This window comes from Labrus mixtus, chromosome 10 (assembly GCF_963584025.1).
Source record: "Labrus mixtus chromosome 10, fLabMix1.1, whole genome shotgun sequence".
NCBI lineage: Eukaryota > Metazoa > Chordata > Actinopteri > Labriformes > Labridae > Labrus > Labrus mixtus.
This window is the reverse complement of record NC_083621.1, coordinates 22,855,603-22,879,835: the sequence shown is the minus strand read 5'-3', so window position 1 is coordinate 22,879,835 and position 24,233 is coordinate 22,855,603. Positions and strand designations below refer to the sequence as shown.

Genomic DNA, 24,233 nt, shown 5'->3' with positions numbered 1-24,233 from the left:
TAATCGACTCATTGAGATCTAGATCTGTTTCACATGAAGGCAGCAGCACACATCAGAATAAAAGTTACATGATTAAGAAACAGTTTAAAAACAATAAGTTAAGAGCAACAGCAATTAAAATGTGATAATCAGTTTGCAGATTAAGTGCAAGTTGTGATAACAGATTACAATTCAAACACACAGGCGCTGTCCAATGGTCTGGTATTTTTTTTTATATCTCTGCAACAAAGAGGAAGATTGAAACACAAAACCTGTGATAGAGAATTCAGACCAGCAGTATATGCAGAGAGGGGGAGAGTTGTTATCACAAGGGACTGAGTCAACTCTTTTATAGCAGACTTAAAAACATGTGTTTCTGAAGTGGTTTCCGGAAACAAAGTCAGATGTCTAAAGAATTCATGATGATGTGTTCATGGAGATGTACAATCTCACGCACAAGATCGTCAAGAAATGTGACTCAATTCAAGATTCCTGAGTTCATTCAGCATTTCCAAGCAGACCTCTGTGGTGTCTGAATGTATACTCAAACAGGAATCAGCGTTCTAGTGCCACCTCTGATTAAAACGCCACAATGACCTTGTAAGTGCTAACGGTAATGTGGCATCCAAAGTTCCTGGTCAGGCCAGGAGACTTCTTAACTATTCTCTTAAGGCCTGGATACACCAAGGAGACCGTCGGCCGTCGGTGAGCAGTCGTGGCCCATAGTTTTTGTGGTGTGTCCAGCTCCATCGCTACCCATTGGCCCCAGTTGGCCTTTTTTTTTTGGCTGATTCCAAATGTTGAATCGGCGTGAGCTGTCGCCAGCGCGGTTGGCGGTAGGAATCTCTCTGATTGGCTGTTCAGCTAAGCGAAACAGGAGAGCCAGTGCACGAGAAGAAATACAGAAGCACTCCTTCTATTCTTGTTCCACTAATAAAAGACCAAGGGCTGACAACGCCAGTGCCATTTTCAACTTTTTATCAGACATTATTCTCAATTAAAAGTAACTATATTACGAGTGTTTCTGATTCGCAGTCAGAGCTCCGGTTAAGCACTGAACGATTCGGTGAACAAATCTTTTAAACAAATGTTTTTACTGAACTGATTCTAATGAATCACTGAAAAGAACTGCTTTTCCCATCACTAGTTTTCCGTTCACACCAATGGGGGAAGTTCAACATCTGGCTGAGTGGTAATTTATAAAACAGTGTGTAGAAAAATAGTGAGTGTGTGTGCATCCAAAATAATTCAGATTTAGAAAACCATGTGCACGCACACCTACATGTGAGAGTGCAGAGAGGAAGCTGCTTCACAATACTCTTATCTGCATTGAGCGTGAAGCTGGGTAAGCATGAAATCACAACCCAGTGACTAGAATTTATTTTCACTAAAACACTTGAAGGAGACCTCTGTTTACGTTGTCATGTAATACTAACTCATACACAAGGCGGCTGCATAAAACAACTTGTTTTTGAAGTCTGACTTTAACAAGGCAGCTCATGTTATGCACACAGCAGATTCACAACCTGGTTCAATCAGTAGTGCAAGAGTCATCAGCATGTCTGATTGAATGTATGTAGCACCACTGATTTCTGATGTCGTGAGAGGATCGCTTACTATTTCAAATGGGTTAGCGTCCTCTGCTCACCAGTACATCTGATCTGGTCTGGAGAAAATCCTGGATGTTTGGTCTCAGTCTTTCACGTTGTCACTTCATGTGGGGAGATTGTTACAGCGTGCATCATCCTGAAGGCTGCATCTGTCACACAAATATTACAAGAAGGTAAAAAGGATCTTTAGTGTATTCCCCACCTGAAGGGCACATTCAAAGAAGAAACGTCACATATGATGCAAAATACACTTTATAATGGTTTTCTGACATTAATATGTGTCACTAGCCTGTCTACAGATCCCCCAAGTATGAGAAAAGTCCATCCAAAGACGGAGAGTCTTTTGTCTGCTCCACTTTTCAGAGAATGTGTGCTCAAACAGGCCGTTTGGAGATTTTCCCTTCATGACATCACACAGGGCAGTAACTCCTCCCCCAGGTCGGTGACACTCCCACAGCCAGATGTTTGTTCTGCCCTGAGTCTGCCTTCTCACCAGAAACATTAGGGCAGAAAACGTACTCCATGTCTGTGTCCATAGGCAAACAGTGAGCGCACCGACACCACCAGTCATTAGAAATCATAAAGTTTGTTTACAAAGCACTTATCAAACACCAACGCTACAAAGTGCTTTAAATAACGTACAAATCCCAACAATACACAAAAATAAAGTCTAAATAAAACCCCAGAAGAAAAACAACAATGTAGCAAATGTAGCAATAAACAAGAAGACATTTCACACTTGCAGAAAACTCCTAAAAAACTCAGGATATTTCCCAGAGGAGCTGAATATGTGAACGCAAACGGCCACATTTTTCAGTCGTACTTCATCCAGAGTTTCTCCGTCCAGACCACGAGTATTTTTTCCGCAGCAAGTCCGAGTGAGCTGATGTGACAACGCAGCAGCATATTATCAGAAGAATTCAGCTCGAGCCAATGGGAGAGGGGCAAATATTCTTATTATAGCATAGTACATGTTGCTCCGTCCTCTACTTCCATGTAGTTTTTCTCCTGTCATGTCTTACCTCTGCTGACGAAAGGACACAATAAACAAATAAAATTAAACATCACCATAAAAATAACAAGAAAGCCTTTTGATAAAAAAAAGTCTTTCAAGGGGATTTAAAAGAAGATACTGATGTTGCAAGTCTGAGATCCTCAGGAAGGTCGTTCCATAGCCGTGGAGCCTGAACAGCAAATGCTCGGCCTCCTTTGCTTTTAAGGTGAAACAAACCAGCCACACATCCACTATTCTGAGCCCTCCGCTCTCCTCCAGCGGCACACCTCCACTTGCATTCACACAAAGGAGTTATAAATTAGAACGCAACATAATTAAGCACCATTTAGAGCAAGTGGCGGACAAATTGTCATTTTCTGGAGCTGCAATAACCTGTGGCCTGCATGGTTGTTAGCAGGCTAATGTTAGCACACTCGGTTAACTCTTCACATTGAACATAAACTGACAAAGAATGACCGTGATCTAAACACACTTGACATCCAAATAAGCAGTGAGTATGTTATTCTTCTTTTCTCTGTACAACAGTACAGCTGGGGCTTCTCACTCATTGAAGACAGTCATGACTCACAGAGACATTTACAGAGGATATACTTGATTTCTGCTGTATTTATGTGTAAACTGTTCTCACATTCTTCCTTTATCAAAACTTGGTTTTACTTTCAGTTGGCATACACATTCATTTGGCTTACATGTGTTGATTTGAGGAATATGTATACAGTATATAATATGTTTATCAGAGACAAACACTGCAAGAAGAAGAGGATATCCTTTATTAATCCCCGGGGGAGAAATGAGTTTTTCACTCCATTATTGAGACATGCTACACACACATAGGCTGAAATACACACACAACATGCACTAATGAAGAGATGTTAGAGTGAAGGTCTGCACATGAAAGAGTGCCTGAGCAGTTGGGGTTTCAGTGTCTTGCTCAAGCGCACCTCGGTAAGAGTCAGGTAGTGAAACGGCACCTCTCCAGCTATCAGACCAATTTTCCAGACTAGATCCACACCGGTTTTGGAACCGGTGACCCTCCACTTCCCAACCAAAGTCCCTACAGACTGAGCTACTGTCGCCCAAACATTAGCATATTCAACTTCTAAACATGACTAGCTAAGGAAGAAGCGATATATAGAAAATGTGTGATTTTTTTTCAAGCGCCGTAATAACAGTAACTCACTTTTACCCAATGTATCATAATTAGAGGTGGTAAAAGACCCCCGATCACCAAGTGGACTTCATGGCCCAGACTGAACATCAACGCTGTACTCCAGCCCTCATCTGGAAATCCTTGGACGAGCAGAAGTCTATCTTTATTTGAGACTGGAGCTGAGTGTGTGGAGAGGTGGGATTAAAATTCTCCTAATCAGAAAATAAAAATTAGCACTTACAGAAGAGGGTCTCAACTAACCTCTTTCAAAGACCCTACATCCATTTTTCTACGGCTGCGATGACAAAAACATTAATTCATGTTTAATTTGGTCAACAATGAGGCTGCGATAAAAATCAAAAATCTCTTTGATACCTGTCTCAGCCTTTGCCAATGCAAGGATTGAAATGTGGAAAAACCTGTCCTTTATGAGAAGAAACACATTGTATATCCCCATAATACATATGACCATGATATCACACCGACGAAACCATGCAGAGCAACGATTCAGAGGATAATCCTGAAACACAGACGGATGAGATTCTTAAACATAGCCAGCTCAAAATTAAAGCTGCAGTTCTACTTTTAAACACTAGATGGCACTGGTGGTACATCTCTGCAAACTCTCTTCCTTGTCTGTATGGACCAAAGTTCACCTTGACTCAATAGAAACCTTACAGTTTACAAATGTCGACTTTTTGAATGAAAAATATTTTAATTTAAACTCTCTGACGATGGCTCAATGACAACTTATACTCAGACATTTTAAGAGGATATTTCTTTTGTTTCTCATCATATTTGAGGGATTTGTGGTAAGAGGGGAACCTTAAGTGAGGTGACGCTTGTTGTTGGTGGGCCATAATTTAGAACAGGAAGCAGATGGGAGAGAAAGAGCTGCAAACAAAGGCTCCTGTCAAAGAGAGCAAAAGAAAGCACATGTACTAAAAGACGCACTGTGTACTATGACTAATGGCATGTGGTTCATAGTTGTCAAGGCAACTGGACTGCCATCGGGGGCCTTCGAGACAAAAACAGGAAGAATAAGAACTGAGAACATCAACTGAAACTGAAAGAGCAGTAGGGCCTCTTGTTGCTTGGATTGAGTGCACACAGTGAAACTAGAAGACTTCTGCTCTAACAGAAAGGAAAAGGCACTTAAAACACTGTTTTCTCTTCAGTACATAATCTCCCTATCAAAAGCAGGTATTACATGTACTCACAGGTCTGCACATCGCATCTCCATATCTCATTTCTTATCTACCCTGAGCTCTGTACCCGTTTCTCTCCGGTAAGGAACGGCAACAAGTCTTTGTCTTCTCCCAGTCATAAAACTGAACTCTGACCTTTATGAGTGCTGTCAGCGCTGCACATTTCCCCCTCTACAGTACGTGTCATAAAACAAGTGAAACACATTAGAAGAAATACAAAAAAAAAACACTCTTTATTTATTTAGAATAACATGTTGATTGACATGGACTCTTCATAACGTACAGACGGGAAACAGTGGTGACACATTGCAAGTAGCTGAGCAGTTCTCGTTTTGCTTTTAGTTGCATGGTAGAAACGTCTTTCATGGTACAAGCAGAGCGTTAAGGTAAGAGACAACTGAACGAGCACGAGAGGCTCTGACAAATAAAGTCAACGCTGGACAACACTGTCACACCTTCATAACATGAAAATTGGACTTCTGGCTGCAGTGACGTCCCTTTAAAACACATAATGCAGCACAAAACGTGTCAACGGATAAGAGCACTTCAGTTGTTTTTGACATGAATGAATCATAAAAGGACCTGAATAGAACTGATGTTAATGACTGAAGCTCATGACTGATTCTGTTTTTAAGGTGTGAAAAAGGTGTGAAAGAAAAGGTGTGCCTTTTCAACCTACTGTTGCAAAGGCCTATTATGGATCACACTGCTTTAAATGTAGAGCAACACTCATAGAAGTAATAAGCCACAGAAACATTTAAAAATATGCATCTTATTTGTTCATTGCAACCAGATTCATGTAAATGTTTTATTCTTTCAAAATGGTTCTCAGAGATGTTTTGATCGCGGTGACATTAATGAGGATAAAAAGACTCACAGGGACAAACACATGGTTAAAAAACGGTATGATTTATGTTTTAGCGGACATTGCTGTAAATATTGTGGCCTATTGAGAACTTTCATGAAGGGTAACCACTCAAGAAGAAGAAAAAGTATTTCAGTTTGCAATGCAAGTTTCTAACAAAGAAAAAAGGCACATTAAAAACACATCCGCACAAACCCCCTTTGATTCGGTGGAAATCTTATATTCACCATGATAGTAATGTGCATCCAGTGTAAATATCTCTAGTGCTTTGGTTCATAATCAGAGAGGGTTCCTTTTTTTTTTTTTTTTCCTATAGGAACCTTTAGAGCTGTTCCCACTGGAGCTCTGCTACAGGCAGGCTAGGAGTGAAAGCTGTGCTTTAGCCTGCTAACTGCTGAGCTTTCTGATGCTTTCAACAAAGTTCATAATGGGCGAGCAGGGAATCTCAGAGGGATTTCATATTCTGGAGCGCCAGGTAGCCTTGAGGTTAATACACACCCCATGTTCAATGCTGTGATACTCCAAGCAGGCAGCCAGGTTAGAATCCAACCTGTGGCTCCTTTCCCGAATGTCATTCCCCCACTATCGTTCTCTCTCTCCCTGATTTCAGACTCTATCCACTGTCCTGTCTTTAAATAAAGGCCCCAAAAGCCCAAAAATATACCTAGAAATTATTTCATATTTGGGTACTTTAAGGGCAAATTTCATTCTACATCTAAACTTAAAACCATAAGCGCAGTTTGTTTCAGGTCGGGGGGCTCACAGAGATCCTTAGCACAGTTAGTTAGCCTGATTCTGTATGCACACGGCTTTAATGTCTGAAACAAAAGCTGTTCATAACAGAAGATAAAGCATTACTCTAAGTAACAACTCAACACTCACACATGCCCATAATGAAGAGTAAATAAAAAATAAAAAAAATCATGTTCTTCTTCCACTCAGCATGTGTTCTCATGTTTTTCGTGCCATAACAATATTAGGTGTTTCAATCAAGTTTGATGTCAGTATGATAATTAATGATTCAAACCTGGAGCCAAATGTCAAAATCATTTATAATCTAACAAACCAGGATGTAAACAGCGACACAGATCATTGCTACATCATAAAGATGATGATATGAATGTGTGTTTTCACATTGTATTGATGTTAATGAATCACTAACTCGTTGTAATGCTCCTCAATGGCAGCTAGCTGAAATGTCCTATGTTGCAGTTTGTGCGAGTTTGGCCTCTATAACAAGACTCTGATATTTGGTCACTTATAAAGCATGTTGTTAAAATGACACTTTACCAAGGTTATTTCTTATGAGCCCCCCCCCCCCCCCCACACACACACACACACACACACACTTTAACGTTTATACTGCGCTTATGATTCAAACCATTAAACTTGAGCATTCACGCCTCTTATGATATCATCCTCTTGCTTCACCATTTTGAGCTCTGAAAAGCATGAAACTTAAGGCGCAAGGCTACTGTCCTTACAGCTGGGAAGAATGGAGACGAAACAGACGGCAGACTTGCGCTGCTTCATCCGCTCACTGAAGTCAAGTGGGGATGGGAACTGTAGAGCTAAACTTCAAAAACAAGTGTGATCTAAAAACAACAAAGTGACACGTCTGCTGCTGATGACACCTTCCTCTGGGATGTATCTGAAGCCAACAGTTCCCTTTTCTTATTGTCATAGAAAGACACTCTCTTTGAATGTGCAGATTAAACCAATGATGGCCCTCCATGCTCCCCACATCAACACTGTCCGCTGCTACAGAAAGCTAGCGGCACATCACTAGCAGAGTAAAGCACAGATAGTTTGATCCTACTGCACTTCATCAAAGGCACATATCTTCAATAAGGCTTTTTCTCTGCCTCTCTCTCACACACACACACACACACACACACACTTATTGACACACATGTGTGGTCCGTAAGGTGCTGAAGCGGCTTGCAGGCATACTAACATATGACTTATGTACATTATTAACACAAGGAGGCAGAAGAGAGGACATGAAAACATTGTTCACAGTCTGGCAGTCAGTGAGTCAGTCTATCTCACTGTCTGTTTGTCTGTCTGTGTAGGCGGGTACTTTATCCTGAGGTCTCCAGACAAACAGACAGATACACAACAAACACACACAACTGCTTTCCACTGCAGGGTCAATCAGGGCTCCCGAATGATTGTCTAGCTCTGTCTTAATACCCAGCCTTTGATTTCTCGATCAACGTCCTCTCAAAACTTCTCATTCAAGTTTACACTTAATGCTCTGATATGAGAAAGGATGGCTTCTCAGGGTAAATGATCTTCGTTCAATTCATGAGCCTAACGCGGCTAACACTTGAGCTCATATGATTTTGGTTGGCGTGTTGTTATGCGTAATACTTCATGAAGAATAAACTTCAAACTACGTGTTGAAATCTGGAAACTCTATGAAGAGGAAGATGTGAGGAGATAAATATCTATGTGATCGACAGTTAGCGACGGCTTCACTTTAAAAAAATGAATAGCATGAACTCATTTCGTACGTGTCAGCTAAACGTTTGATTGTGACTCTTCAGGTGATGATTAAAACAATACGAGGAAAAAAGGCTACAAGGTCCAAATCAGTGGACAAGCAAACAAATCTGACCACCAACCCTGACAACACAGCTCATGCTGACTCCAGCAATGTGTGACATTCACAGACTATTCAATTATGATTTCATAATCATAATTAGAGGTGAGGTGGTGCTTTTGGTATTGTTACATTGTATATGCAGTGAGAGCAGTTTTGGTTTAACCTCACTAGGGGGAGGGGGAAGTTGTAAAACGATGGTTTTCTTTCTCTAGATAAAAATAGGAAACTTCATTTTCTTTTGGCAAAGAATGAGCTCAAGTGTTAGCACCAACGATCTACCATGACACCTGGTTGATTCTGGGGTATAAAAGGCCACATGTAGTACAAGGGGCGCATATATAATCTATTTATTCATGCTAGATTTACATCACACTTACCCTTACATCCATAAAGATGCAGAAACAATAAATAAGGACTTAAATGCTCACCAATTAAGTCAACAAAGAGCAAGCGTCTCCAATTAAAAAGGGAAGGTGGGAGGATTCTGGCCCATCAGACTCTATGATCATATCAAAGGTTTTAAAGCTCGGCCTCTTTGGGCTCCTCACAGCCCTGATGGAGAAATCAAACAATTTCTGTCATCCCTATGCCCTGGAAACAGTGATGATACATGTGGTCTGAAGTCAGAGGTCAGGAGGATGTGATGTCAGAGGTTTTCATGATGACACTTGCACGCATCTCATGGGTGTGGCTGCTTGTCTCAGAGTTCTGGCTGTAGGCTGGCATCCAGCCGTCTGTGTGGTAGCTGATAAGTGGGGATGGGTCTCGAGTGCTGGTGACCCTGAAGTTTGGCTTGCTTCCACTGACGAAGGTGGCCATGCTGGGGAGGGGATATGAAGGAACCCTGAGAACTGATGTGCTGTAGTCCCGTCGCCAGACGGCACTGACACCCTTTGGAGGGGGGAAAAAAGAATAAAACAAAAGTCAGATTTCTGCACAAGCAGAAACACAGTCACAGCTAGAAAGAGATGGTGGACTAATCCTGATGTATGTACGTTGTTAATCTGTGTTAACTGTCATCTCAATGCTGGAAGTATTAGGGTTATATAAAAACTGGGATTTGGCTCCATGACACTTGTTTTGAGGATTTGATGCAGGGTCATGATGCAGTATCAGACTTCCAGAATACTGTAAGTAGTAGTGCTGGGCAATTCATTGAGATTCAAATTCAATTTGGAATTTGGCTTCCCACGATCATGAAAACAAGACAATTGAGATTAAACGATTACAGTAAAATCTTGTGTATGATACACACTTTTAATTCTTATTTTTCATCTAAAGAGTTGGCTGCGACCAACATACAGTGCAAACAAATGGAAAACAGATGTTACTAAAAGAGCGACACAGCTGCACAGAAATTGCCCGTTGTGGACTTTGCTAAACAGAAATGTACATTTTAAACCTTTTTTTCTCTCTGGGACACCCCACAAAACAAGACTGCATCTTATATACCAGTGCGGCTTATATTCCAGATTTTACAGACACACTCCCTGACCTTCACAATGGACATATCACACTAGCCGGATGGTCCGGGAGTAAAGATATTAGATGTTATTCTGTATGACTTGTTTTGTTTAGAAGGTTTAGTTGGTGCCTCTGGTTTGTTTTATATTAAAAATAGAAAATACTTTCGCACATCCATTTCATAAGGAGAGTAATGTGTCCATCAAAAACTTTGAGATAAACTCCTGCACACTGTCTGACCTGCAAACAAACATTTATTGGCAACGTTTCTGTGCTAGACCTTCAACAGACAAAAACTCTTACATATTGTTTTGTTTTATAAAAGGGACTTTGAGGTCATTTGAACCATCAAATAACCACTTTCTATGTCAAATCGTTGTTTAACAAATGGCACTTTTTTCCAAGTCTTATATTTGTAATATCGCATAAATATCATAGTGTGGACTTGTTACCATGATATTATTGTTGGTATCGTTACATCCCTCCCCCAAAATTCAACTTCAGAAAGTGTTCATGTTAATGCCGCCCATTGTATGCAACAGCAGATGAATGATTGTTTTTTAACCACAATAATAAGGAATAGATTTGAGCAAGATCCTAAAAAACAGATAAACAGACTTTACTTTTACCACTGAAAGGAGATAGTGTCTGTGTGTGGTGTGTGGTGTGTGTGTGTGTGTAGAACATTGTACCCACATTGAACACAAAGGCCAAGATCAGATCAAACTGTTAATGTTTGACAGCCTCAGTTCCTGACACAAGGCCCTCTCTTTTCTCAGTGTCTCGCAACATTACAGGAAGGAACACATGTGCACACACACACACACACACACACACACACACACACACACACACACACACACACACACACACACACACACACACACACACACACACACACACACACACACACACACACACACACACACACACACACACACACACACACACACACACACACACACACACACACACACACACACACACACACACACACACACACACACACACACACACACACACACACACACACACACACACACACACACACACACACACACACACACACACACACACACACACACACACACACACACACACCCTGTTTCAGAAGTCAGGTCAAAACCTGTTCATCTGAAGATCAGAGCGGTTAATCATTCATTCATCACTCTCTCCTCTGCAGTTTACAGCTCACCTCTTTGGTGTCTTCTGTGTCGCTGTCCGTGTCGCTGCCTGCAGAAATACACAGACACAAAGCAATTTTACATATATATACATATACCAGCATTTAGAAGTATTATTCAGGAAGTGGAAGCTTTGCTTTGTCATCACTTAATCATAGAGGAAGAATTCTGGGGAAATCAGGAGAAAGAGGAAGAGTTCTAAATGTCTGCAGAGATAAAACATGTGCTCAAAGAAACACAAATCAAACACCTGCACATTATTTAATGCATATATTGAGAAGGAGGGGAAAACTGGCTGATGAAGGATTCAACTTGAACGCTGACTCCTCGCCTTGGTTGTGATCGACAAAGATAGAACAACAGAAAAACAAAGATGGTATGATTAGTACAGTAAACTGGTAGAGCCAACTCTGCCTGAATGACCTGTTATAGAGCAGACGGATACACACAGAGAGGCTGATTTGACTAGAAGAACAGCTCTGCCAATCAGTCAAGTCGAAGTATGCATCCATTCATTCCAATAGAAGGCGTTCAGTGAAAATGTAACTGTCAGGATGTGGTAACCTTTTTAAAAATATATAAGTATATATATATATATATATATATATACAGTATACATATTAGTTACTGCGCTTGTACATATTATTCCAGTCCTACCTGTTACTTATTGGTTATTTTATTATCTCTATTCTATTTTATTTTTACATTCTTAAATTATTTATATATTTCCTACTTCTGTAATGTGTCTTAGAGCAACGGAAAAAAACTAATTTCCCCCTGATTTCTGATTCTGAAAATGTAATCATACTGAAAAACACATTTGCTAAAATTAAATCGACGTGGTACGTAGGTCTATGTTAGCAGGAGAGGTCCCATCAAACTCACACCTCTCCTTATCTCTCTCCCGCTCTCTAACAGAGAGAGACCTTTGAACACCAAGTGCAGGTTTGTGAAGTTAAAAAGAAATGACCTCCAGGCGATCCTGAATACTGGTGTGGCAGGAATATGCAGAAAAGGGGTTTAGCAGGACGTAAGGATGTCTCGGTGAAGATGACCTGGCCACTTGTTAAAGAGACGCATCCTCTTTTTATTCTACTGGGCTTTTTTTTTTTTTAATTTGGAGTTGTTCATGAATAATTTATTCAGAATTATTTTATAAAACAAGTTAGGAAAGAACAAAGTGACTTTGACCGAAACTTTATCAGTTCAAGTTTGACGCCAAGTGGAACATTTTACTGTTAGAAGATATTTCCTCTTTGTGTTTCTGAGGTACCAGCTTCACTAATACACATTGGTTTTGTCCATGAAGTGGATGTTTTTGTCATATTTGAATGTATCTCTTACAGTCGTCCCTGAGATTTTGTCTTCACAATAATTTGGATGGACCTAAAATATAAGACATAAAGAATCCCGTCACAGCTTCTTCTGGATGCGGAGGCGTAAATGGGTTGAGTATTTACAGTCATCGATTTGTGGTTCACACTCCTAGCCATGAACTTTTATTAAAATTGATTAAAGTCGTACTAGCAACTTGAAACTCAGGCCTAGTCGACATGTAGGCAGGTATTTTTCTGTGTGTTTTGACCTTTTGTACACAAACTGAATTATAGGTTACTGAAAACCTTTTTTGAAAACTCCTTCCAGATTTTCAGAACTCCGTTGAAGGTGTGTATGTGTAGACGAGAAAAACAGAGCTTGGCAAAATTTGGTGTCATTGAGCGACGCTGTGACTTGAGTTTACATGAGATTAGTGCAATGACAGACGTAACCAAACTACTGATGGTGTTAACGTTGCTAACTGGACTTTTTACACACTTACAAGTTGCTCTCACACTAAGTTGCAGAGACGCCCGAATGGACAATTTAAAAATGTAATGGTCAGAGGAATGGAAAATGTTTTCAAGGAAACAAACTCTGGGGATATTAACAGAGGAGATGCAGACACTTTAATTTGATAAAGATAAAGATAAGAAATAATTTGACAGTCATATTAAGCTGTCACAAGCCCCCATAACTATGCCCTGCAGAGTTGATCCTTGACTTTTGTGTTAACCACTTTAGGTGAAAGTTTGCCTTTTGTACCTGTGGTCAAAGCTGTGGTTTTAACTCTGACAGCCGCTGCTTTTAGAAGCGCAGTCCCACGTAACTAACCTATTTAGGCTCCTTGTCATAAAAGTTGTGTGTGTGTGTTGTCTCACCGCAGCATGATGACACAGGAGAGATTTGAAGTGGATACGAGTGGGAGGAGCTAACAGTCTGCTCTTCGTTCTCGGTGGTCACTTCAATCGTCTGGCACACGAACGGCAGCTGCTCGCTAGTGATCACGTGGTCGTCTACTGAACTGTGAATGGCTGTGAATGAACGGACAGGAGAAGTCATGATGGCATTCAATTATGTATTGATGAAAATACAATTTAGTCCGATCTAGTTACATTTCCAATCATGTTTGTAGGATAAAAAGTCACTATTAATTCTCATTACTCCGCCCTCCATAACCCTATTTAATGACCAAAGCAATGTTATTGAAAGTTTATAAAAGTACATCTGCTTTAACCGTGGCATCCAAACACTTTCTGGTAAGACGGTACTCTGCTCAGAATTTTGTCAGCTACATAAAAAAAAACTATTTGTTCCTTTATTCAGCACCTCAAAAACTCTTCAATCAGCCGACAAAGCTCTGCTGATGAGAATCAGGGAGACACTTATCTCAACACAATAACAGTTGTTATCACCGAATCATTTTTTCTCTGTGTGGATAACTGAGCTTTCTGCACAAACGTTTTAAACAATGAACACTAAATAAATAAGGCTTTATAAAAATAAAATAAAAACTTAGAAACAACAAATGGGCAGCTTGGTGTCGGCCCCTCCTGATTCCCTGCATACACTTAAGACGGGAGTAGGGAACATACTGATATTTTAACCTTAAAAGTGTTTATAATGATTACAATTACTGTAAAATCCAGAATATAAATCGAACCGGTATACAAGACACACCCTGTTTTTGAAGGACTCTCAGAGAGCACTTCCTGCGTGGCGATTTCTTTTGTGTTCAGCGGAGTCTACCACGTGCAGTTTATGTGCAGCTGTGTCGCTCTTTTAGTTCTGTCTGTTTTCACTTTGTAGAGTTTGCACTCCGACTAGCTACAGTACGGTAGTTGAGCTCTAAGCCTGCAGACTCCTAGCTTGCGACCTCTCTGACCACTCCGCTGGTCACTCTTTAACTTTTCTATAGGATTATTTCAATCAAAAGAGCACTGGACAAGGTTTATTTACGGAACAATATACCACCGTTTTCATAAATTCATTAATTATTTGACGGCCAGAAACCTTACAATATATTTATCGGGGTCAACTTTTTCACAATAACATGGTAATACAATTATTTTCAAACATAGACCTGCAGCCAGATTTGACTAGAAAAAGTTTTAGAAACAGAAAACTACAGAATACCTGAGGCACAATCTGTTATTGTTGGCTCCAAGACTTCCTGCTTTATCGTCTCCTGTTTGGAGTAGTCAATAGCTCCCGCATCACAGTGAGTCCTGTCTGGAGATGGAGATGCTGCCTGATGGTGAGACGGCCAGGGAGTGGAAAGAGAAAGACAATCATTTTATTATCAATATTAGATTGTAAAGAGGTTATGTGTTCTTTAAAAAAGGAAAGGAGAAGATCTGTGTGTGTTTCACACTGCGATAAGAGAGAGCATAAACATCTACCTTAGGCTGCAATAACGCTGCAGGTATGTAACCTGAATCAGATTTGTATTGCTCCTATGTGACTCAGATCTGATTTTTAACAATGTAAACAGTCACATGGAATCTGATCTTTTCAAATCTGACATATAGAACAGATCTATTGCAGTGTGACCTCAGTCTGAACATCCAGGTTGGAACGTGTGCAACTGTGACGTCACTTTTGAGTGACACTAGTCAGACCTGCTAGTGTCATCAAAAGGTCAGTGAATCAGTGAACAGTTTTGTTGATCGTTATGGATGTAAAGTGTTTGGATTCAATCTTTTTATTTAATGGTAAATTAAAAGAAGTTGTTTGTTTGTCTGTGGTCCGGCCCGCACACACTGGGTCGTCAGTGTGTTTGCCTGCTGCTATTGGACATGTGTAATATTGTTATAAGGTCACATTAATGCAGACTTAATGAGGGGGGAAAACGATGACCTATCATGGAATAAATTGTTATTCCAAGTTATGAAAGACAAATATTTTAATGATATGGAATGAGAAATGAGAATGTGGATCAATGACCCCCCGTTACAGAGTTACATTTTACTACTTTAAAGTTACACAGTGAGTGTGTGCTAGTAAATATTGTATTTGAGCAGGTGTATTAACATGATCAGATTCACATGTGGACATGAATTGTTCACTCAAACTGACAAACTATCTCCATAAACTTTTTTAAGTAAGTTCATTTTGTATTCTTTTTTGTTGATAGTGGAAACAACTCCAACAAGTTGAGGTAGTAGCTGCTGGACTGACTGGTGCATAGCTCTGAGAGACTAAATCAAATAGTTGAGGCTGGCTTGGTAACTGCGCCTGCCATCTGGCAAATGTCTCTTTCCTGTGGCGGCAAACAAGCCAGAGTGTGTTGCTCATGTTGGATAATTTGGCAAATTGCCCGGTCAGTACTGAGATAGACTCCCAGTAGTACTCTTCTGTGAAGTGAATCATGATGTGCCATATGCTACCAAACTAGCAAGGAGGACAGTTTACTGCATGGCCTCAAATCATAAACAGGTTCTTCTTTAATGATGTTATTATTTCCCATCATGCAGCAGTACCGCCATTTATGGTGAGAGGAATGTGGTGTTGATTGCATTTTCAACAATCTACATGTAATAACACACTTTTATAGAGTTTGATGTGAAGTGTCCTAACAAGCCAAACCCTCTCCTGAATGTGTGAAAAGGCTTTTAAATGTTTTTTATACCTCTTTATTTCCCTTGACTTTCCCCTCCTTGTCTGCCTTCTTCTTTCCTGCATGGACAGAAACACACATCTTTCAGGAATGGCCACACTTTGACTTGAGAGTCTTTTAAGAGTAAATATGGAATTATAAATGGATCAGTCCATACTGACACCTAGCCAAAGATCAGCAGCACTCACCTTTCTTCATGCTTCTTTCTGACGAGGAGAGCATCTTGTAGACTCTGAAGGCATTGGTTCCCTTTTTGATGCTTTTGTCCTTCACCTCCTCGATGTCTGGCAGGCTGTTCATGGCACAGCGGAAATTAGCCTTCCATGTCTTTGGATCAGGGCGATCTATGCCTTGCTGGAATTTACCTACACGATAACAACACCATAAAATCACATACGAGGGACTTCAGATAGCCTGTGTCACGAGTAATCCCTTTCCAGATATGATTTTCATTGTATATTATTCTGCTAACATTTGCACACTATTCTGATAGAGATTAGACAAATATCACAAAAACCTACTATGTTGGGAAAGCATTTGTGTTAACTGTATGAGACACATGAAACAAACATTGGTAAAGGTCATTTAATTGCAATGGTAATGACTTCTATACCAAGAAGACAAACAGTGAGTGGGAATGCTTTGTTTACACATGAGTTGGCATGAGCTATTCTTCTACACACATGGCGACCTACTGAAGAGAAGAAGTTCTGCTTTTTGATGCAGCTGTAGGTTTGTTTTTAAAGCACTTCTAAATCAATGTCTTAATGAAAAGGACCCTCCTTCAACGTGATTATTTCTTCCTTAAAATAAAAGGCAAATCAAAATCATTTAAATTTTGAATAAAATTGGGGTTGTGTGTTGTAGGCAGGAACATTAAACACACTGAAATGGAGAGTAACTGAGGGTGGGGGGGTTTCTTTGAATTACCAGTATGTATGGCCCATTTCATGAAGAGCGGGGCGTCTTTCTGCAGGTCCCAGCCGTGACGTGCAGCGTGCATCCAAGGAATCTGAAAGATTCTCTTTTCCTACAGATATAAAGATAGTCACATTTTGTCAGCTCTTGAACTATTAAAAAAGTATCTGTGTGTGTGTGTGTGTGTGTGTGTGTGTGTGTGTGTGTGTGTGTGTGTGTGTGTGTGTGTGTGTGTGTGTGTGTGTGTGTATAGGCACCACCTAACACTTACTTTGTTAACCCATTTCAGCCCTGGTATTTGACAGGATTCGATCTGTTCCTCCAGCCACGGTCGCATCCTCATTCTTTCCACTGGCATCTTGTCCTGTGAGCATACACGCATTGACACAAACATATTAGAGATAGCAACATATTCTGTGTTTGAGGTGTGACCAGTGCTAAGTGTTAGTGGTAGAGCTAAAAAGTCGACATTAAAGAGAAGAACCATACATATACTGTAGATTCTTAGGGTGTTTTAGGGTGCACTCACACTAGGCAATCTGTACCGCCTAGGCACCCTCAAAGTCCAGTTCGTTTGACTAGTGTGAGCTCAAGCACAGTACACTTCCTTGGCCTTGGCACAGATTCAAGAGGTCTGCTTCGGCACGGTACAGTTGCTCATGCACGAGCACAAGCACAGACACACAACTTGAACATGAAGAATAATTGATCCCTGTCCTCATTATATAGTAATCCTGGGGTGTTGTGGCTGTTTCTGACTAAAAAGACTAAAAATAAGCCACAAAGTTAGTAAAGTAGCTGTCATATTCTCTGTGTTGTTCACTGATGTGCAGACGCGGCCTTGATTATGCATCCCATTTTTTTTGCTTTTCTTTTTAGTCTGTCTGTCGTGTACACTAAGAACGCTTCATAATTACGTAAAGCCATTCGTGTGTTGTATTATAGCATTATGTACAGAGGTAACGTTAGTCCTGGATCAGTGTGAGTGCAGGCCAGTGGGGGAATGGGGAGGGGGGAGAATCGTGCTTCAGCATGGTATGGGACAACTGGGCCTAGTGTGAGTGCCCCCCTTAAAGACTCAATTTTAAATTTGTTTTTCATTTTTCTTTCTCTTTTTGCATTTTCAGCCGTGTAGCTGAAACTATTCAAACTGAAATACAATCACATCAGTGACTCAGAATCAAAACTTGCCTCAGAAAAGGGAAACAAGAAGAGAAAAAAAGTGATCATGCTTGTTTTGTTTTTACAGGGCTCCAGTAGTGTAGTGGCTAGCGCGCGCACCCCAAGGAGGCTGTGGTCCTCCAAGCCGGTGGCCTGGGTTCAAATTCGGCCTGTGATTTCTTTCCCTCCTGTCATTACCCACTCTATCTCTCTCCCCAATTTCTGACTCTATCCACAGTCCTATCTCTAAAAGATCTTCTCCCAGAAGAAAAAAAACTACACAAAGAGGACTCACTCTGATTATTTCTGAGTACCACTCAAAAAATAAACCTTAAAAAAGAAGAAGAATTGAGTCAATGATTACAGTAAAAATATGAAAAAAATAAAACCTGTTTTTTTAAACATACATTTGTATTTTTTATGAACTTAAGGAATTATTAAGGCAATATGCATGGCTCATATCATTCAGAATAACATTCTAACAGTTCTCCAAATGTGCCCCTGGAGGTCCTCGTAGTAGGCCCATTTTAGATGCATTATATTTGAAGTCGTATAATACAGCTAACCACATGTGAAAACATAACGATACGTGGTCTTGTCTGACTGCCTGTGTGAGAGAAAGGTGATCTCCCACACAGTCCTTCTTATGAGAAAAAACCGAGCAGACAGCAGAGTCCATTTTGTCCTGGGTCGTAAAGATAAAAGTCTTCAACAAGTTTACAGTTTAATTCATGTTGTAAAGAAAAGGGGTCGTAAAAATACAACTGACAAATGATGTCTGTATCAGCCGTTGTGTGCGCCTCTGTACAGCCCATTATGGAGCTTCTGTGTCTTATTAAACACATCAAAGGTCACGACAAGAGGGTGCACAAAGGAAAGGAATGGGAAAATATATAGTCTGCAGTCTTGAAAGTTAGTGTGGCCGAGTGGTCTAAGGCGCTGGATTAAGGCTCCAGTCTCTCAGGAGACGTGGGTTCAAATCCTATTAAAGCTATTTGATTTAAGAGCCGGGTCTGATATGATAAAAGTCTGGTGGCCTGACACTCCCCACAAACGCGACAGGCAGCCAAAAACACGCTGCCACCCGGGGCGAGAACGAGCTCCCTAACAGGTCAAACAGGGTGACATGGCTCAGCACATCACAGCTAATACTAAATATTCTCCCTCATGAGGCACAGAGTTGAAACTTCCAGCAGTATCTGGTTCACAGCTCAGTGAAACACGGCACACGGGACATACAGCTGGACTGCAGAACAATTAAAAATATGCTCTTAACTAAGTTAATATGTTGTAGTTTGCATTGTTGCATCATTGAAAAGTAATGAGTTTAAGGGTTGAAAATAAATAAAAAACATTCTACCAAAGAGACAATTTAAACTCAACTTGTAGCATGAAGATTAATGTTCCCATCCAGCATTTAAAGACTGGATCACAGATACTATGACGCTCTAAAAGAAAGGGAGGAGATTTTCCATTTGTGGGTCAAATATCAGATTGTTCAAAAGCCTTTCATCAACTCACCCGTTTGTTTAACCAGCTGTAAATGTGTTTTTATATTGAAAAGTCAACTCCTCATGTGACCGTGAGACCACACAATTTGTAAGTGTTTTCTATTTAAATATCCTGTTTAAACTCTTTCAAACATTTTTATTTATTTATATTTTATGACTTCATTTCAATTGTTGTTATTTGTTCGAACAGGGATGTGTTGTTTTCCATTTCAGCGTCATAGTGCTCTAAAAGAAATCTGAAAAAATGAATATGTGTTAAAGCAAACTAGTCAATAAAGTTTAAGACTTACACGACTAGTTCTTAGAGTCCGACTGATTTATCGGCACACTGATAAAATCGGCCGATATTAGCATATCCAGTAACTATCAGTATCAGCTATTCTATCACTGACATGCGCCAATGTTACTCGATTTATTCACCAGTCAAATAGCTTTTGATTTAAGTTTCATTGTATTTCACTAGCAGTTCTCTGTCACCAGCAGAGTGCACTATATGGATTACAACAATCACTATCTCTCTGCAGAGTGTCGAGAGGTGACGCACGAGAGGTGACGCACGTACAGTTACTTTCCAGTTGAGTGACCATCTTATATCTTCTTCACAAGTGTTTGATACCTGCACTGGAGGGATCAACGCAATAATTGTGTAAATGTATATCTATCTATCTATCTCTACAGATTTCATAGATCCAAGACAGATATATCGGCATCACGTTTTTCTTTTTCCCCAGTACAGATACCTGTATCGGCCCCAAAAATACCATATCAGTCAGGCCCTACTAGTTAGAATACAATGAGGAAAAGTGAGTTGTTTGGGATTGCACAATGAGGGACTTTTGTTATGTTTATTTGAATAAATCAGGACAGATAAAATGCACCATTAGTCAGACTGTTAACCATAACATAAGCAAGAAGATGAATACAATAACATTAATGTAAGAATAATTTCAATAACAACAACAATGTTTGCAACCATTTTTTCCACATTCTGACATTTACAACTCACCAAGTCTTATATTATTGTGAATGTGTAACCAAGACCATGTGTCCTACTCTGCATACTCCTTATTAAATGTCTTAAAGGTTTACTAAACACGTCACTAAGTTGAAAAACAGGACACAGTTCAATCACTCACCTTACGGAACTTTGATTTACTAACACATGGAGGGGGAATTGAATGCAACATTAAAAATAGTTCACCAGTCAGTCTCTTTCTCCTCATAACACGATAGTTAGGCTGCATTTACAGAGTGTTTAGAGCTTCAGTAAATAAAAGGTCCACAGTGAGTTGTACTATCTTATCAAGAGATTAGATTCAGCCATATGTTGTCATTATGTTGCAGAGAGATTTGTTTGGTCTAAAAGTTTGATTTAGCAGAGGGGTTCATGTGAAGTAGTGAAGGAGTGAACAGCGGTGTGTCTGTCTGCCGAGCAAAAAAAACACAACCGAGTCAAAAGTGAAAATAAATACCGAAGCTTGTCAACAAACGTGGAGTAAAAACTGCAGTACTACTTTCACTTACAGGGCGAGCTCGGAATCCGTCATGTCGTCCTGTAGGAAGTCTGTGTGGTGTCAAGTCAACAGCGTTTAAATGCGGAAATCAAAATGTTACCTGCTCAGTGTGGCTGTCCTGAAGCTTCACAGTCCTGCTGCCACAGTCACACGCACAAATTTATGTATTAGAGGTTTTAAAACCCGAATAAATGGAAAGTGAGGCCGTCCTTTATTTCTGTTTCTGTGTCCAGACCGAAAGCAAAACAAGCTCGGGGAAGTGGGGGCTCGAGTTGGAAATCCCCCTCCTGCTCTCGTGCTCCCGCTTTGGGTCGAGCTCGAGCCGCGTCGCGGAAGTCACTTGGCCGCGTGCGCGCTCCCAGAAGAAAAAAAAAAACTACACGAAGAGGACTCACTCTTATTATTTCTGAGTACCACTAATAACTACACGAAGAGGACTCACTCTGATTATTTCTGAGTACCACTAAATAAAGAAATACATTTCACAACTAAAGTGGAATTAGAAGATAACAGCATGGCACATTTAAAAGTGCAATTTAATAATAACACTTTATTGGTAGAGCACTTTTCAAGACAGGAGCACAAAGTGGTTTACAGAAGCAATTTAAAAGAGACAATTCAATTCAAATAACTTTATCCGTTAGGAACTTCATTTGTGTAAAAGAGCATCAGTGCGCATACAGCTAGACACAAAAACAACAGCAGATACACACACATACAAGTGGCTCTATGAAAAGCATGATAAGTAGGTCATAAATAATTGTTAGAAGCGGATAAATGAGTGGTCTTAAAAATAAATAAGAAATAGATCATTTGTTCACGAGCCTGATGGATGTAGGAGCAAAGCTTGACATGGCTCGATTAGTCTGGAAAGTGAGAGATCTGTATCTGTGGCCTGAGGGGAGACGGGTGTAGAGATGGCAGAGTGAGTGTGTGCTGTCTGAGGCTATGTGTTGTCCTTTTAGTTTTGTTCTCCTGTTGTAGATACTGATCAGTGGTTCAATTGCACACACAGAAACAGGAAAGAAATTCAGACAAACAGAACCATGGCTGAAAGAGTCAAAGACAAATGAAGGTAAAAACAATAAGACAGGAGAGTTAAAGTATGCACAACGGAGCTCTCATAAGAATATCTGCCAGCTAAAAAAGGTCAAGTCTGTATGTGTCTTAAGGCTGGATTTAAAAGCAGAAACAGAGTCAGCAGAAGAGAGAGCCGAGGTGACATCATAGAAAAAGCTTGAACACCCTTTTAAGAGATTTCAAACGAGAGAAAGATGTAGTAACCAGAGCTGTCCACGGAAACTTTAAGCTTGCTATCGTTCATTTTTCATCTGTAGATCCCACACAGTTGTTAGTTATCAACCTAAAAGCAGGCTTCATGAAACCAAAAGCTAGTTGCCTATTTATGTTTTACGTTAGGCTGTATAGATTCAGCCTTATTCAGACCTAATTAAATTGAACCCGCCTTGCAATTTTAGTGCAAGACTGGTTGTGCAACAATGCAGGCTATAACTGATCAATTCGTTTTTGGCCAATTCAATAAAATCACTTATCCCTAAATCCCTAAACCTTAGGAAACACGAAGAGAGGTTTCCTTTTTCAGAGTCAGAATCTGATTCTTTTTATTTCTTTTCTGTCATATTATAGACTCTTTATTCCAATGACTATAAAAAAAAAGCTAAAACTAAGGAACAAACATGGCTGATATGTTACCTGTTAACAACTGATTACATTTTGAAATGAAACAGAAAAACATGACAGGTTGATTGAATTACTTATAAACTACAATCGGTGACGTGAAAAAACTGTTAAGCGTCTCCTCTCGAACATCGACGATCTATGAGGTCGATTTCATTTTCACTTCCTCCACAGCGTCCCCCCCCCCCCCCCCCCCCCCCCTCCATCCCTCCCCCTACACCCCCCTTTCTGTGCGCTTGGTGCTGGAAACGAAACCAGAAACTTCACCCAGTAACTGAACAGCAGCCCACCTGCAGTTACGAGAAAAGTGAAGCTTTGCAACTCATTTCAAGCGTGAAACTGAAATTCTTGGGGTATGGGATTGAAAAACGAAACCTAGACAATTTACTGTTAAACTCTTAAAACGCCACCGTTGATGTTTCTGTTTCTAATGCACGAACAAATGTCAATTAGCCATCACAGATATAAACTGTCTCTATGCCATCTGCATCAGTACAAACTTCAGCTTGCACAAAAAGCTGCAGCAATAAATTTAAGGGCCCCTTGCACTTTTTTAACGCCATTGTTCCTGTGTCAGCTCTAAGATGCAGACTGTGCATCCATTTTCAGACGCGGAAACGATATTGTGTTTTTTGTTTTGTTTTTTTAAGTTAAATTTTCTGCAAACGTCCACCCTGTTGTGGCCCCTTTCTATTTACATTAAAGTGAAAACAGCCTCTTGAACAATACAGGAACAGAAAATAGGATGTTGGAATAGCACTGGTATTTGATTTCAGGGAACTAAAAACATGTAAACTGTGCCAGGAGTTAACTTTGAACAGTCACATCAGGTCAGACCACAGTCCTGGACCATCTGCATGAAGTCAGGGTCATCTCTTTCTGACACACACTCGTGCACGCTGCAGCCAACAGTAGGGAGAGGTCTGATAAACTTATCAAGAACTCTGATACTGTTGGAGCAGAGCGGATCAACCCAACACAAAAGCAGTCTCGCCAAACATGAAGGAATATGAACTGCTAATGACATCATTATACATATAGAAAAAAGAGTGACAGCTTAACTCACCAGATTGTATTCACAAACAGTAGCCATGGACAAACAAACCCTTTACTTTTTAAACAGTTACGGAAGTGGCTGAATCTGTTCACAAAGGGTTAAATGTATTGAGAATTTTAGTTCCTGGAACAGTGAAACTGCTGATTCATTAAAAGGCCTTCACAACTTGGCCTACGCCTAATGATTCTCTAGCTTCCTCTAGTGGTTCAATGTGTGAATGCTGCAAATAACTTAACAAAACACTCCTGATAAACTGTTAATGATTCACATGAGACTGACAGTATTTCAAAGCAAAGTACAAGACATGCTCAATATCAGCCTCGTTGCCTTTGCACCCAGCAGCTCTGGCGCA

General features: G+C 40.2%; 1 protein-coding gene across 3 annotated transcripts; it reads right to left on the bottom strand.

Moving 5' to 3' along the window:
* Positions 1-6,783: 6,783 nt before the first annotated feature.
* On the bottom strand, positions 6,784-24,012 carry irf2b (interferon regulatory factor 2b). Of its 3 annotated transcripts, none has more exons than XM_061048798.1 (9): positions 23,891-24,012; positions 17,212-17,304; positions 16,953-17,052; positions 16,211-16,387; positions 16,035-16,081; positions 14,540-14,654; positions 13,285-13,437; positions 11,098-11,135; positions 6,784-9,329 (listed from the first exon to the last, which is right to left on the bottom strand). In XM_061048798.1, exons 1-9 carry the CDS (start codon positions 23,915-23,917, stop codon positions 9,069-9,071), a joined length of 1,011 nt encoding a protein of 336 aa, XP_060904781.1. In that variant the 5' UTR covers positions 23,918-24,012; the 3' UTR covers positions 6,784-9,068. The 3 variants fall into 3 exon arrangements, with proteins under 3 accessions (XP_060904781.1, XP_060904783.1, XP_060904782.1); XM_061048800.1 differs by lacking the exon at positions 23,891-24,012 and adding an exon at positions 21,137-21,455; XM_061048799.1 differs by lacking the exon at positions 23,891-24,012 and adding an exon at positions 21,227-21,454.
* Between the last annotated feature and the right edge of the window lie 221 nt (positions 24,013-24,233).

Bases quoted from the DNA above. Each gene is read 5' to 3' on its own strand.
- irf2b (XM_061048798.1), bottom strand. From the start codon at position 23,917: ATGGCTACTGTTTGTGAATACAATCTG. The intron at 17,053-17,211 runs GTAAGTGTTAGG...TTATATCTGTAG, and splicing joins GGCTGAAATGGGTTAACAAA to GAAAAGAGAATCTTTCAGAT. The intron at 13,438-14,539 runs GTATTCTGTAGT...GTTCATTCACAG, and splicing joins AATAACAGATTGTGCCTCAG to CCATTCACAGTTCAGTAGAC.